The sequence below is a fragment of the Amphiura filiformis genome, chromosome 10, assembly GCF_039555335.1.
Source record: "Amphiura filiformis chromosome 10, Afil_fr2py, whole genome shotgun sequence".
Lineage (NCBI taxonomy): Eukaryota > Metazoa > Echinodermata > Ophiuroidea > Amphilepidida > Amphiuridae > Amphiura > Amphiura filiformis.
In genome coordinates, this window is record NC_092637.1 from 20557907 (window position 1) to 20574594 (window position 16688).

Genomic DNA, 16688 nt, shown 5'->3' on the forward strand with positions numbered 1-16688 from the left:
AATATGCAGACAATTGTTCTCATTTGGGAACCAAAGGCCTCACACAGTATTGTTACTATACATCTATCCACTGTTTGCTTTGTAATGGTGCATCCAAGTGAAATAACTATACCTACAGCATTACAGCCCATGGCAATATCGCACAGGTAAATCAGAAACATGTGTTTGTGGACATGGTTACAAGCTATTCATACCAATTTGTCCAGTGTGGCACTTGGATTCAGTTATCGTGATACCCCAGTGTCGTCAGTATTGTCCACACGTCCACGGGCAGTCTTCTGCTTCAAGAAAACTTTCACCTAAAAAAACCATTTAAAACAATAATGAAGCGAAAATACATGCCAAAACAAACTTGAAAAAACAAACCAAACAGCTAATTTGCATACATCTAATAAATAAAAACCAATACCGTATATGCATGATCTTAATAACAAAAACAAGACCATGATACAAGATTTAAGATTAGATTTTAATGTTCATAAGCATCATTTACTAATATCACTGTACTTGTTGATTCGTTAAAAAACATCTTCCGACCATAACAGAAAGAAGTACTTTCTAAGATTGTCTTTCTTATATTTTGCAGAATATGAACTTTTATTTTTGATTTATTAAAATGACATTAATTGAAATGGATATTAATTTTAAATGAAATTAATTAATACCCTTTTTAGTACTATACATTTAAATACACGACCCAAAATTTTCAACATTTCAAGATTACGTTTCTGGCAGGGAGGAGGGGGTCGGCCAAGAAACGAAACCAGTTACGTTTATAGGACGTCATCGATCTTTTGGTTTGTTCTCTAACATTAGGCAGCCCTTTTGGACTTCAGCCCTTTTGGACTTCGGCCATTGAAAACTATCGCCGGCCCACGGTTGTTTGATGGCATGTAAAACTGAGTCATTTTTAAGAAAAGTTGAAAAATTATGGCGCTATTTATCTAAGATCCTGTTTGCATCTTTACAGGGGGTAGTCACTTGTAAAGTGGTATTAGAACATCAGCAAACAGACTAATAAATGACAAGGGAATTTTCAAAAAACTTTTTATCATGAAAAATTGTGCAAGTGAAAAGCGCCCTCTCTGGCAATTAGAAAATACAGTTGTGACATAATGCTTACATCAACGTCAAGAACGTAGTCTTAGCTCTGAAATGCCGTTTGTTCTGTTCAATTTGCTTGTTTTAATCTCGAGATATGTTTAGTTAAAGACGAAAGGTTAAATCACAATTGTGCCACTTTTACTAGGGAAGAGGGCTTTACATGTTACAGTGATAGCATCAAGTTTATCAAGAGTTCCTTCGTGAAATCAAAAGAATGCATCAATAACACAATACAAAATTATTTTGACTGTTTTTACTGTTTTATCATGATGCAGGAATGGTGATTCTCTTTTTTCCACTTAAAAGAGATTAAAAGATAAATAAATATTTCATATTCTGCTGCAAAAATTAAATACATGTGCATGTCAATAATTTTATCATGATTTTATCATGGTAAATGCTGTTCTCTTAGTCACTAAGATATGTTAAAAGACAAACAGATATTGCGCACTTATACATGTTATAGGTTAATGAACGCGTATTACTTGTTGGGAGAGATATTAGACAAAATAATGCACGCGTGCTGATGTTGATGCGTCTAATGCATGCGCCCCGAAAGGAGGAGTGCAATAGACGTATCAACAACAGCTATCATTGATTTACATGTACAGCTCTCTTCCCTAGTAAAAGTGGCACAATTGTGATTTTACCCTTTCGTTGTTAAATAAACATATCTCGAAATTAGAACAAGCAAATTGAACAGAACAAACGGCATTTGAGAGCTAAGACTGCGCCCGTGATATTGATGTAAGCCTTATGTCACAACGGTATTCTCTAATTGCCATAGAGGGCGCTTTTTACTTGCACAATTACAGGCTGTAAGTACCCTATGCCCACATCCTACCCCTCAGAGTACGGGGTTTTGGCGTCTATGATTCAATTTAATTCAAGCGAAACGTGATTTACAAGAATTCTTCTTTTTTGTTTAAGATATTATTATTTAGGAAGTGTCTCTACTTTTCGAACAAATAGTCTGATATCTTCAGCCAATAATTGGGGTTCCTCTAGCGCCGCAAAATGTCCTCCTCGTGGCATGGTATTGTACTGGATTAAGTTGATGTACTTGTATCGGACCCAAGTCTCAGGTTTTCTAAAAGTGGCAACCTCATTGGGAAAATCAGCAACCCCAGACGGCACTTTGATTTGGCATCTGAAATGACAGGATATTTGTGTCAAGGCACAGTGTCATTATCATCCTATAACAAAATAAACCATCGTATGATCATGTCTTTCAGCAAATTCAATAAAAATGTAAGCCGCAGATTGCCGGAACATGGTGGTGACCAATAGTAGTGACCAACAATAAACGACTGACCGGACCAGACAAAGTTAAGAACAATGTTGAAGGTAGTTAAAAAATTACACTTCAAAATCAGCTATGTACATGTACACTACATTTATAAATTTTATTATAATTATTATTTTATAATGGGTTTTATTCGGCAAAACACCATTATTTTGGCGACAAATTGCTGAAGTCAATTATCTATTTGGTCATTGAAATGTTCCGGAAGACCATCCACTGTGATAACGGGCAACTCTCAGACATACTGTTTCCCAGTCATATGGCATCCCCCAGTTGTGTCTCTCACGAATTTATAACCCAAGTTTTTATTTTATATTTTTAATACCAGATAACTGAAAATATGAGCGGCATGCATGTAGCTTCTAATAAAAATTGAATGCCCCCATTATGGGTTGTTTGTGTGTATAAATTCTTCAGTTTCCTGATTGGTTAAAAAATTTACCATAGTTTGAAATTACTATAATATTATCTTACTTGTTAATATCGCCAAGTAACAGTCCCACATTTTCCTTATAAAACCTCATCGCTGAGGCCATATTCCCATTCATCCAGTATACCATGATGTTATTGAGTAGATCATCAATCTGCCATCCATCATTTAGTCCTCCATCTTCTAAGTCAAGCCAAGCCATATTGGTAATGGAAGAAAATTTTTCTAAAATATAAGCTGCCAAACCAACTGGTGAATCCGTTAGAGAATGGCCTGGATTGTGAAGAAAAAGCAAATTTAAAGACGTATTCAAATATATTTCTTAGTCAATCTAGTCCGTAGATAGATAATCTAATATTGGACAATCGCATGATTTCGCATGATCAGGATATAGCTATGTTTTATTTGACGAAATAGGATAAGATTTTTTGAATCTCAAAAATAGGTATTGTAATTTTCTGGAATCGGGAGTAGAATGATCTGAGTGCACTTTAACCAAATCCTTTTCTTTCATACCAGCTCCTTTCGAGACATTAATGTTTATTTCCATTTTGAAATTAAAATCACTAATTATACCAACATATTTTGTAAGTCACCTATCGTGTCTGGTTTCGTAGCTTGTATATGGAAATATCCACTCTCTCTTAGCATGCCAAAAAGCATTGGAACCACGGGCCAAACCTTGTGATGGTCTTCGGCTGGTAGAATCAGTGACGGAAAGTAGCTACCTATAATTAGTTGTAGTATTGGTGGGTCGAAGGTGTCCATCATGTTAATGTGTAACCCTTTAACACGTCTGAAAATGCAAACCATTGTGATTCAATGAGACCCCAGAATAGGAGTGAAAGCTTGTGGGCATAAATTATTCAATTTCATGATAACAATTTATGCCTTTTCATAAAACGATTATATCATTTTGAAGTAGTCATTCGTCTATCATCCGAGCATGCAAAAGCTAAAGTGCAAATATTAAATACTGAACAACAGTCTTAAAGTGCTAACATTGAGCACTTTAGTCCCAGGAGGGCCACTCAAGTATGATAGTGTACGCATGCATGACCATTTTTTTTAAACACCCCCTATACGAGTTTTACCCTACCAGGAAATGTAGGCACTTAAAAAGTTAATTTAATATAGAATTTACTCCCTAATGAGTTTTTGGCTATTAAAAATGAAAAAATGTATCCTTTTTTGGTACCCTAAACAAGTTGTTCAGTTTCAGAAAGCTACCCTTTTTCTTGAAAATCAGTGTTTTTTAGACCCTAAATGCGTCACGCGTGTAACTTGCCTTGTCTAAAAAACACCCCTTTTTACTTCTTTTTTATCTTATTCTGAATAGCGCCATCTGTTGTATTATTTAAAGCTACACAAGGTTTAAACATACACCCCACACACAAAACACCACATTGTTAAGATTACGCAAGGTGAATGAAATGGGTGACTATGACGGGCATTCTTTTACATACAGCCCGTCACCCCTTTCACATAGACTTATTGAATATTCCTTTAATTTATTAGGGTGTGTCGGGAGATGGTGTCAAATAATGATAGAAAATGTGATTTCCATGAGTTTACATTGTGGTGCTCATTATGTAGTATATTAGCCTAAAATGGAGGATTTCAGAGACTGAAGTTTGAGGTGATATGCGCTGAACCAACTAACTAATAAGTGTTGATCAGAACTGAAATGTATTGTAACGTACCAGTTTTGAATGTGGGAGGAGCTTTTGAAATAAAATGGCTCTTAAACGTACCGTACTCAAAAATCTGTGCAGTTGTTTTGACGGTAAGTTTATAAAATTTAACCCCAATGGGGGACATTCAAACTTTCTGAGTACGTACCACTTTTGAAAAAAAAAATGGTACATTGCAAGTGCATTAGAGCTTAATGCTTATTGCTGACGAAGGTTAGGAAATATCACCTCAAACCCCAATAAATTTGATAATAAGAGAACAATGTTGCATAAAGTCCGAAATTGTGTTACCAACAAACCTCAAATTCAGCCTCCTTAAATCCGCCATTTTAGGCAAATGCATTTCATTATGAGCACCATGATGTAAACTCATGGAAAGCACATTTTCTATCAAACAATTATTCTACACCATCTCCCAACACACCCCAGTTAATATTTAGCCCGTGCGGTTTATGCACAACCCTTCCATGCCAGTCAAGCATTCATGAAGAAATATTCCATACTTACTGTCAAGTCTGTACTCTGTCGGGGTACGCACTGTCGACTCTTTTGCTTATCAAATTCAATGACCCCTTTTCTAGGTCAAATTTGGTATATGAATGGGTCATTTTTTCAAAATGCTATAAATTTTTCCCCCGGAAATGGCCCAATTAACCCTTTTACTCTATAGTAGTCATTTTGACTTTTGGTATATAGGTGGGTTTCTCATATTCTAAGCGGCACCTCAAGTATGGTGTTTCCCTTATTCATTCCTTGAACATAATCATTTGTCTCCGGGGACAGAATCTACCCAGATATGAAGGGTCGTTGCAAAGATTGTGAGGAATGTTTATTTCTGCAGTGACGGATCTCTGAGTGTCGCTAAAAATGGATCAGGTTAAATCTTTCTCAGAGGCTGTATGAAATTCAAATGGAGCTACCTAATGTGCTCGTTCTATTTGAAATTCACATTCCCTCTATGGAAGATATTTCCAAAATCGTCCACAGGGGTAATGTGGATTTTAAATGGAATACATTCGTGGAACCATAATTTTTCCTTGGCTTAGGGTGCAAAAATATTTGGAGGGGTTGAAAAATGTCAACAATGTGTCAAAAACGTGACAAATATGGCGCCACATTGTGAGATTATCGATGATTTTGCCCAAGTCACTGGGCGAATGGGGGTGGGGGTGCAAAGTCCAAGTTTTTTGACTTTTTACAGCTTCTTTTTTTATCAAAAAGGCAATCTATTTTGACAGATAGCATGCGTGTTATATTCTTAATAATAACTTATTTCATACACATACATTTTGTTATATTTTAAGACCAGAAACACTTACTCAGGTAGTAGCAATCCCATAATTTTCGTAATGAGTGATCCCCAGTCGCCTCCTTGGACATAATATTTATCGTGCCCTAATCGTGACATCAGCTTACCGAAGATACGGGCGACGGCGTGAGCATTCATTCCTAGAAATAATTTGAACATAAAACCAAAAGAAAGGCGGATAGTGGGTGTCCATGTGTAGGTTTGGATGTTTGAGATACCTTCAACATTCAGTGCTCCTGGAGCATAGCAAGTTTGCGAATTTCTATTCATTTTATTTATTCCACAAAGCTCACGGAGCATTAAAGTTGAAGGAATCTTCCGGTAATTTTACGGAAATTTCCGCCAAGAAAGTTACCTGAATTGATGCGAAAAAATCTTTTCTGTAAAACTACGTAAAATTCCGTAAAATTCTCACAAAAGTTGTTACCAGAAAATTTAACAGAACATTTCGGGCAACTATGGCACGTATCTTCAAATCTCTCCATGACGATAACCTGAAAGGGTGGAAAATCGTTCATCAACATCAAAAGCCTTGTAGCAACCGTATCAGAAGCATACTGCAATTGAACAGCGATTGGAAACGCTACCCAGAATAATATGTTCAGTATCTGGAAAGGGCAGAGACGCATGTTGTGACCGCAAATACGCTTTCTATATACGCAGGCCTGCCTACGAGCAACAGTTTTTGGCATTTCCATAAATGGAAGTAAGTCATTGGCATCAATTGGCAATGCATTAACTGGAAGCATGTGGAAGGGCTTCAATAATTCATTCGAAATGTTGATAGAAGGACTTACAACTGGGTGTTGGAACAAAACAGCATTAAAAAGCAGACCATCCAAGGAGTAGTGGAACTGCAGAGGAAGAGTACGCCTACCAACATTGATATTATACAGAACCACGTCAACGCCTATATTATTTGTTACAGTTGATTATTATTGTGTTCGTTTTATATGAAAATACACAATATGTATAACATTTTTGGAATAGAACCTTATAAGTAAACATTCACAATAATCTCAGTACCTGTTTTGTGAGATGCCTCGGAATACCCAAATCCAGGTATCGACGGACAAATAACTTCAAATATATCTTCCGCGGTGCCTCCATTGTTTACAGGGTCAGTTAATAACGGAAGTATCTGTCATAAAATATAGTTCAAATAATCAATTATAGAATCGTCTTGAGAGAGATACTAGATTATAGATTAATTTTGCTGATTTTGAAAAAAGAGAGAAAACAATGAACCAAATGCCATGTAGGCTTTCTTTGTTGTGGTTAAACAAGAGCATAATATAGTTTTCATTTTTTCCAGTCAGACCATAAAAAGAGTGACGACTCTTTAGAACTGAAACTTCAAGAAAAGAGGAAAAACAAAACAAAACAAAACAAAACAAAAACAACAACAACAACAAAAAAAAACCCAAAAAAAACAAAACAAACAAACAACAAAACAAAACAAAACAAAAAAATAAAACATTGAATTGTTCTTTACCCGGTTTCTCGAAATCTCAAGAAAAACCCGTTTTTTCACTTTAAGGGATCGGATCATATCAGACACACCAAATTGCATTCTGAATACGAGGAATGACCGTCTGATATCAAATTATTTTGATTTTTTGACATTCTATTAGGTCTTTAGGGAAAAAAATGCATATCTTAAATACGAAAGGCCAAACTTTTCAAAAGTACATCTCTCTCTCTGTGTCAGGTGGCGCTGTGTAGCGCTGCTGTGGTCTTCACAAGTAGCGCTGCTGTGGTCTTCACAAAAGTACATATCATAATTGAAGAGGGTAGTAAAAGATGTACCTTTGTTACATTTTGACAAAAATGGGTTTATTGCATTTTTTGGGTTGCTAGTATGTACCCTTTATTTTAAAAGAGTTTTTATTTAAAAATTCAAATAACAAAGGGTCAAGTGGGCACCGCCATTGTTTACACACGCAGCCTTTTGTAGTAAAAGATGTCCCTTTGTGCAGCCATGTAGAACAAGATGTACCCTTGTGATATGTGCAGCCAATCAATGATCGCGTAGTGTGTGTCACATGACTGCTTTACTGCACACATAGATGCACACACATTAAAGTGCTCGGTAACAGCAGTGATGACGATGACCATAACAAGCAATCTGACCACGATGATGACCACGATGGCCATGTTTATCATAATGATATTTATGCTAGCTTTTAACATTTTAGCGTGCAAACACCTGAAAATATTTAGCAGTTTCACAGTTTTGTTCATATCCTGTATTTATAATAAATATAATTATGATAACAATGACAATGGTTGCTATAACAAGCAATGTAGCCACGATGATGACCACGATGATCATGATGATATTTTATGTCAGCCTTTGACATTAATGCAATCACTTTTACCATCTTTCATGTATTTATGATAATATTAAAATGATGACAGTGTGGCCATATCAAGCAATGTGGCCACGATGATTGACCATGATGACCATGTTGACTATGTTGTTGTTGATGATGATGATGATGATGATGATGATGATGATGATGATGATGATGATGATGATATTGCATGTCAGACTTTAAAATTTGACATTGTAAACACCTGTGTAGTATTTCATGTAGTTTTTATTTAAAAAACATTTCATGCCAAATGACATACAGTATACAGATGATAATGATGAAGATGTTCATAAATAGCAATGTGGCCATGACGATGACCAGGATGGTGATATATAATGTAAAATATCTGTAGATATGAAGTTTTTGCTTTAGATAATTCATGTAAGATGACATGATTAATATGACAATGATGACATAATGAAGACCGTAACATGTAATCTGCCCATGATCATGATGATGATGTGATGACCATGATGGTGGTGATGACCATGATGATGATGACATTTTAATGTACCCTTTGGGTAAAAACGAAACTTCTGTACTTTTTAAAACATTTTATACCAGATGGCATGTGGTGCACATTATTATGATGATGATAATGATAATAAAGACAACGATTATTATGATGATGATGATGATGACCATGATGACGATGACAACAGTGTTGATGATGAACAACCCATTGTTTATTGTTTATTTGTTGGTATTTTCATTTTCTGGTATTTATAATATCATCTTGCCATGATTACTATGGATATAATTGTGTCTAACATTATCAGGTTGCTTTTTATCGTACAAGATGTACCTATGTGCATCATTGTAGACCTAAAAGTACCTTTGTGCAAATTATTGATTATTGATTATACAAAAACAATACGTGGCATACATTAAAATTTTGCACCAAAACTTTTCTTGAGGGCACACTATGTCTACCTGAAAATTTAAATTTAATATGTCGCTTAATATGATTTGTGGGAATTTTCAAAAACTTCAAACACATTTTTCTCAAAACTGTCATTATGTAACAAAGGGACTTCTTGTACTACACTCTTCAATTGTATTAAGTTTTCTTCGAGAACTGTTTAATGTCAAAAATATCAATTTTGAATAATTTGCTTTATATCGCGAATTAAAAAAAAAAGAATCTAAATTATTTGATAACAGAAGGGCATTTCTTGTATTCAGAATGAAATTTGGTGTGTCTGCTGTGCTCTCAGGTCCCACCAAATACTGTGCAAATGTCGCTATCCGATCCCTTAACTAAAAATTCTAGGAATATATAACGTTTTATTTCCCTTATACGAATATATAGTTTTTACCGTTTTGACGTCACTGATCTACTTACCTTATAACATTCATAGAATGACCCAGGCCAACCATGACTAATAAGCAGAGGTTTGGATTTCTGTCCTGGCTTCAATGTCGGTTTCACATGTACAAAATGTATATCAAGTCCTTCTAAGTTAGTACGGTAATGATTGTACTTGTTGAAATACTTCTCTTGAGCTTTGAAGCTGAATAAGTATGTGAAGGGTATAAAAAACACAGCAACATCAATATAATGGTCACATCAAACATTTTTACTTTTGAGGGCGGGTTATCAATAGAATATTCATTACAGCATGCTAAAGAAGCAAAATGAACGTTTTTTAGGAGATATCAATTGTATTTTCGATTTTTTATTACCTCAAACATCCAATAATTGTGCTAATCATGTTTGGCACGATTTAGACTATGCCATAGTCGATATTTGATAAATTAAAATGTGTTTTTAATCATGATGAACGAATTCCGTTGAACTCTAAATTATACTGATATTTATTAGAATTAAAGTATTCAATAGTAAATGGTCATAAAAAGTTTATAGTTAGTACACCTATGCCTATGTTATTGAATGCAACATATCTGGGCATAATTATACTGGCTCTCTTCAATACTGAACAACTCTGATTTTGGAATCTACCAGTTTATTGATCGTGAAAGCCCGAGTAATAAAATCGACTATGTACTTTGGATTTTTAGCAAGACTTTACCCCGGGACTTTGTCCATGACACACACTCTCAATCATACTTGATTATCAATCCAATTTAACCGCAAGCACAAAGCATGGAAGTACAGGACGCGCTAAACGTACGTCCATGCACCAAGTGAGAGTTTAACTTTCGCGCCTGCACAAAGCGCCGCACATTCCACAGATTATTGTGTATGATGTAGTTAGTGGTAATATCATTTCCTCCATAACATGTTGTAAACTTTGGGGATTGAAAAACACATTTCACCAGGACCCTGACAGTGAGTTCAGAAGTATGTTACTGCGTGGAAGCGGCAATTGACGCTGTCATATCAGGAACTACCAGTCGCGTACGGCGCACTTGAATGCGCCCTATACGCGTTATTGATCGCGTAGGACGCTTGTGCTGGCGATGCGTTCGTTAGCACCCCAGCGACCCCCCGCGTTGCCGTTAGCACCCGTTAGCTCCCCATGGCAGCGCCCATACGTGTGTCAATTTCTGGTTCGCGGGATCTTTTTTCAGGCTCTGTAGCGTGCAAATTTGGCTGGTGCGATTTTTACAGTGGGGGACCTGATTTCACTTACTCGTATTTGTTCAACCAATATTTGACAACAGTTTGCATGTACTCCGGTCTGACACCATAGTGAAACTTCGTTCCTTCAAGTCCTTCAAAATGTCTGGTATTCCGTAGTCTCGTCTTCAGATCATTGATGGTGTCGTTGCTGATGCTGATGGAGAACTGTCTAATCGATTCATCCACCTATATGCGAGTAATACCACAACATAATACAGTGTAATAAATTTAATATTACTCATGAATACAGCGGCATGTATTTGTTTTTGATATGGTGGGGTGGAGTTTCGTGTAAAATACGTGAAGCAGAGAGTCATAATGCGCCTTTTGCTCTCAAAATAAAATACCTTTCCATTAATAAATGTGAGTATTTTTTGTAACATTAGCCCGAAGGGTCATTAATCTTATTCCAAATGAACTTACATAGAAAAGCGTGTTTAGATAAACGACTCTTCGGAATCAAAACATTTCGGAACAGATATACGAATTGGAATACCTCCCTTATTGAGCACTGACCGCAATTAATTGGAATACCTCCCTCATTAAGGCACTGTACGCAATTTAATGTCCGAATCGACTAAAAGTTTTGAAACAAGCTTTTTTTAGGGGAAATCTATTGAAGCACCCCTAAAAAGAGGATACTAAAATAAAAAAAGGAAATTCCCTTTAACTTATGATACGATTTTATTTTTATATGTTGTGATAAATGCCTTGGCGAATCAATCTTTTACAACCACAGAAATTCGGCAAATAACCTGGGTATTTACACAGAAGAGTAGTACCTCCCTGGTAAACGTACATGATAATAGCCCAAAGAGAACCACTCCGAACATAAATTTAAACCCCATGCACCCGCCACCTTATATTCTACTTACTTTAGGCGCCTTCTCTCGGTCCCCTCTCCCCCACCAACCATCACCCAAGGATGGTGGGGTAGACGGCTCTGAGAATGTGCCAGATAAATATAAACCTGCAACCACTGCCAGGACTGAAAGAATTAGCGGCCATCTCCAACCCATGATAAACGACTGGTAAATACGTATATAATGAAAGATATAAGAATTTCAACAGTGTTTAGAAGTTAAATGTTTAGCATTTAAATGCTGAAATGTTTAGATCCTAATCACATTTCATATGATTATGTGTTTAGATGCCTAGGATCTAATCATTAATTTGTTTGAATGGAAAACTTTTAACTTTCGAAACACCGATCTGTGCCCGATTTCTAAACATTGTTTTGGCAGTGTATAGCGCGGGAACCGCTCACATATATAAAAGTTGCACGCATGCGTGTGAACAAATACGAGGGTGGTTTTGATAAGGAAAATGCGGAAACAATTTTTTCTTGAGTACCGAGGTGGCAATGAATGGCTATTTCCACTGAAATATATTATACGTTCATGATTTTTAATAAATTTTCTCCCGATTATTTGAAACTGAAATTTACTCGTGTATCATATGTCTTCTAAACACTGTTTTGGCAGTGCATAGCTAGGGAACCGCTCACATAAGTTATAAGCATGCGTGTGAACGAACACGCGGTAGGTTTTGATAAAGGAACACGCGGATCGCGGATCCGCGCGAATGCTCGATTTCATGACTTGAAAGGCAGTGTTTTTTGTTTTTTAAATATACCATTTTTTACTATGTTTAGCTAAAAATGTTATTTTTAGTTCAAAATCGACCTTACTTTGGTCAATAGTTCACAAAATAAGGCCAATATGCAAGAAATAAAACAATAATAATAATGAAAAAAAACCACAAGACAAAAAACAAAAACAAAACAAAAAAACAAACAAAACAAACAAAAAAAAACTTGCTTTTTTGTGTGTATTATTTTCTCCAAAATGTGTGCTTTGACACCTAAATCTGTGTTTTAAATATTATAGATTTCTTGACTAATATCCAAAAAATGTACACTTTTAAGTTACAGTTACAGAACATTTGTGACCGGACACTACGAATCCGCTGTAAAGTCGGTCCGGACAATTTTGTTTTATTTCGTGTTTAGAAAATATATATCATAAGCTTTAAAATGGTATATCATTTGACTTCAAACGATATCCAGAAGCGGGGTTATGGTTTGTTGAACTCTGCTCCTTCAAAATTGGTTTAAACGCTATCAAATGATAACATGTCGCGCCGAATTGAGATACCTATGAATACGACCTTCACGCACATTTTACACTGTATCTCAGAATACAATTTGTCGAGTTCACGGCTCATTCGTCGTGTACGCTCACATTTTATTTATAAAGCATTCCTAAGAGTACACAGCCTTATGTGCCACAATTCCCCCTTGGCTTGCCAAACAAAGTCCCCCTTAGGCCCCGGTGCTTAATCTCGCCGATTACCTCTGCGTCGTCTCGGAGCATTTCGATGGCTCTCCTGCGGCTTGCAGTTTCAAGCCGCAGCACGCCGATGAATTAATATAGTGTGGCCATATCCCTGGTTGCGAATTCGCGAGCAGTTATGGGCATCGAGTTCGCAACATCTTGCCATCTTCTTGCTCTGCGGTTTGCCATTCATTACTCAAAACCTTTTTATTAATGTTTATTGTAGTACTTACCTGAGTTTACTCACCGTGAACAATTTGCGGATCAGTCGATATAATCCGGCAAAGAATCAACGCACTCAAGGACACTGATTTGTAAGGGTATTGTTGTCAAGTGTTATAAGCCGGTTGCGAGAAATGTAGGAGTTGGGCCGATCAAGCCGATGAACGGGTGACGGAACATGGCTTTTCATCGGGCAGACACACATTTTGTTAGTGCATATCGCAACAGTATTTTATCTATCAGCATAGGCGCATCAGCGTGGGTCTGCGGCTTGGGTTCCGGGCACGCCGCAGAGTTAATTGGCGAGATTAAGCACCCAGGCCTTATTGTACAAACCATAAACAGCTAAGATCAGTTTACGTTTAGTTGTATAATCACTTCCAGTCATGACGTGTGACAATTTGACTTGAGCTAAAATTAAAATTACTTGGAAAATTAATTTGAGTATACATGTATATTCAATGACCTGATGTTTAATATAGGCCCACTGGTATATCATGAGTTCTTTTAGTTTTCGGCCAGTCAAGCTGCAGCACTAATATCATTCAAAGTTTTATACATGCACTATAGAAGAATCCAATTTCACGCATTCCTACACCTCAATGGCCGGCAAAGCTGGGTCCCCGTCAGCTGCATCTCACCTAAAAATGTGAAATGATGCGGCCTTGGAGGGTATTTTAAACTGCATTCTATCACCCGTGTTACACGTTTACAACACAAAAGAATTAACAACATCGAATTTTAAGCGGCTTTAATCCACCCAATTGGGCAGTCACAACACCAGTTTGGTGCTGCGGGGAGGACCAAATAATGGCCGACCAAATCCTGACCACGACCGTGGCTCGTTGGATTCGTCTATAGTGTAATACCCCCCTCCCGAGATATATGTACGTACGTGCAGTATATGCAAATCCTGATAAAACTTACCTGGTCACTTTAAGTTTGCAGTTGCAAAGGCCAACAGCAATTTCCCGGAACTATATTGAACAAGCTGTATACTATTTAAGCTTATTAAGGGTTTTATAGGCCTACACGTAGGGCTATGTGAATTGCAGTGATTGACCTTAGCTTTGCTGTAACAGTTGTATGTACAGCGACACAGTTTGCCTGGACAGTTCGAAGGTTGTATACTTACAGTTATCAGCTGAGTTATACAAGTTTCCAGCCAGGAACGGACAATCCAGCTACCCAAGCAAACACAAAGAGATTGCGATTTCCAAACGCCATGGCGCGTGATCGGACGGAAGTCAATCTATTCAAAACCACTCTCATGTATCGAAGTGAGGTGGCGTAGGCCTATTTAGCTAGTTTTGAAGATTTTGCACGTGCGAAATTTTTAAACATAGATACATCGTTAATTTATGCACAGAATTTGTCCATTTCCTAATATGTTTCAGACAGTCAAGGAAAATTAACATAAAAGGAACGTCTAACTATTATTATGATCCTTTTTGTTTGTAAGAAATAATTATAATAAAGCTACAGAGATGTGTGAAAAATTATTTGACTTAATTCAAACACGAGGTTCATACGTAGAGATTTTGAAATAGGCCTATGTGTGATACTTGCCGTATAAAAATGATTTTGGACTCCAATGTCGCATAAATCGCACGTTTTTTTTTACCGCATGACGATGTTCATGCAACGCGCCTATAATTGTCACCACAAAAAAGTACAATTATAAAGTCATGATAATAGAAAAAAAATTATATGCATGTATAAGTGGTCCTTAATTTATAAAAATATTAGGTTTTTTTGTAATAATATTCGTGAAGCACTGAAAATTTTAAGAGGCATGTTCTTAAATCAAATGAAGCTAACTTTTCGTTATTTATTTTATTTATTTATTTATGTTATTCATCTGGCAATTTAATAACAAAATTGAAACAAAACAACCAATTGGGGTCTGCTGAGCTGCCAGGGAACACTGAAACAACAACAGAGCACTGTCACTAAAAGGCGCAGCGCTCCCAACTCAGCAGACTTCACATATACAAAAAAACAGTGGAAACTCATTATAACGAAGTTGTCAGGGACAGAGAAATTAGTTCTTTATATCCAAATTTTGCTATTGCTATATCAGGGTTGTAAAAACAATAAATAACAAAAGAATATTGTATCTTGGTTCTGGACAATTACTTCTTTATAACAGGTCTTTTCTTGTATCAGATTTCGTTATAATGAGGTTTTACTGTATTAATCACTATTATCAATTATTTCATTAATGATAACAATAATATGATTCTGCTAAGTGACATATAAATGTAAATAATTTGATAGATATGTAAGATATATGATGATGACAGATCACAGATTTGACAGCCCCCAATTAATTCGGAAAAAGGTCAAAAAACAAATTTGAGATCCATTTTGACATTTTTAGATAATCATTTCATATTTTACATGGATTCAATTGGACTGGACTCGGCTTCGAGTCCGAGTCCTTTGTGTCCGAGTCCGAGTCCGAGCCGAGCCGAGTCTTTTTGTGTCCGAGTCCAACAAAAAGTGGATTTGAGTCCGGACGATACATGACTGTTGTACATTTTCCAATCATCTGTGATAAGAAAAACTGGACTGGTAGATGGTTTAAATGAAGAATTGTTTAAATTTATAACTGTATGAAGAATAGTCGGGTAACGTGTCTACCAATCATTTCAAGGAATATTTTCTAGTTAACTAGCTTGGGAAAACTCAAACAACAGGCTGAGTGGCATTCCAAGTTCTGCACTGCACTACATCAGGACTCTTCCAGGGATCTCATCAGGACCAGTAGCTTTATCTGGTTGCAGATTCTTGAGAAGTTTCCAAACATCTTTGACATTGAAGGCTATCTTTTCCATTGAGCACGTTGCTGAATGCTGGTCTTCAGGAGCAGATTCTTCTGCACTGCATGGCCAGCTGACATTTAGCGGCAAAGGTCTGGCAAAACTGTTCAGCTTTTGTTATTGCTTTTTTAGGCCATTACACCATTACATCAGTACACCATGTATTTTGTGTTGTGATTGTTGTTTTTGTTTGGTTTGAGTGTGTTTTTGTGTCCCCTGTTTTGTTTTGTTTGGGTTTGTCTCCTTCCCTGATATTAGATATTTCACTTCTTTTTTTACAACTACTGTGTACAATTTTAAAATTATATGTTGTTTTCTTATGAATAATGAATCCTTCATGTTTTTGTTGTTTATTATGTCGATGCAATTATTGGGTTGATCTGTTTCTGTCATTTCCCCGCTCTTTGGCTGCCCGTGCTTCTTGCCTTGTGCATTCTCTTTCTACTGGACACAGATCATCTCCATGGATTTTATTTCTAAATAACTTCCATGATGTG

General features: G+C 36.5%; 1 protein-coding gene across 1 annotated transcript; it reads right to left on the minus strand.

The window, feature by feature from the left end:
- Positions 1-1926: 1926 nt before the first annotated feature.
- On the minus strand, positions 1927-11843 carry LOC140161724 (epoxide hydrolase 1-like). The gene is made up of 8 exons (XM_072185023.1): positions 11684-11843; positions 10819-10994; positions 9567-9735; positions 6870-6984; positions 5854-5983; positions 3437-3636; positions 2885-3113; positions 1927-2254 (listed from the first exon to the last, which is right to left on the minus strand). Exons 1-8 carry the CDS (start codon positions 11825-11827, stop codon positions 2041-2043), a joined length of 1377 nt encoding a protein of 458 aa, XP_072041124.1. The 5' UTR covers positions 11828-11843; the 3' UTR covers positions 1927-2040.
- Between the last annotated feature and the right edge of the window lie 4845 nt (positions 11844-16688).

Excerpts from the sequence above, each read along its gene's own strand:
- LOC140161724 (XM_072185023.1), bottom strand. The coding sequence starts at position 11,827 with ATGGGTTGGAGATGGCCGCTAATTCTTTCAGTCCTGGCAGTGGTTGCA. Across the intron at positions 10,995-11,683 it reads ACCGAGAGAAGGCGCCTAAA|GTGGATGAATCGATTAGACA; the intron begins GTAAGTAGAATA and ends ACTCGCATATAG. Across the intron at positions 3,637-5,853 it reads ATGGGATTGCTACTACCTGA|ACGTGTTAAAGGGTTACACA; the intron begins GTAAGTGTTTCT and ends TTGCATTTTCAG.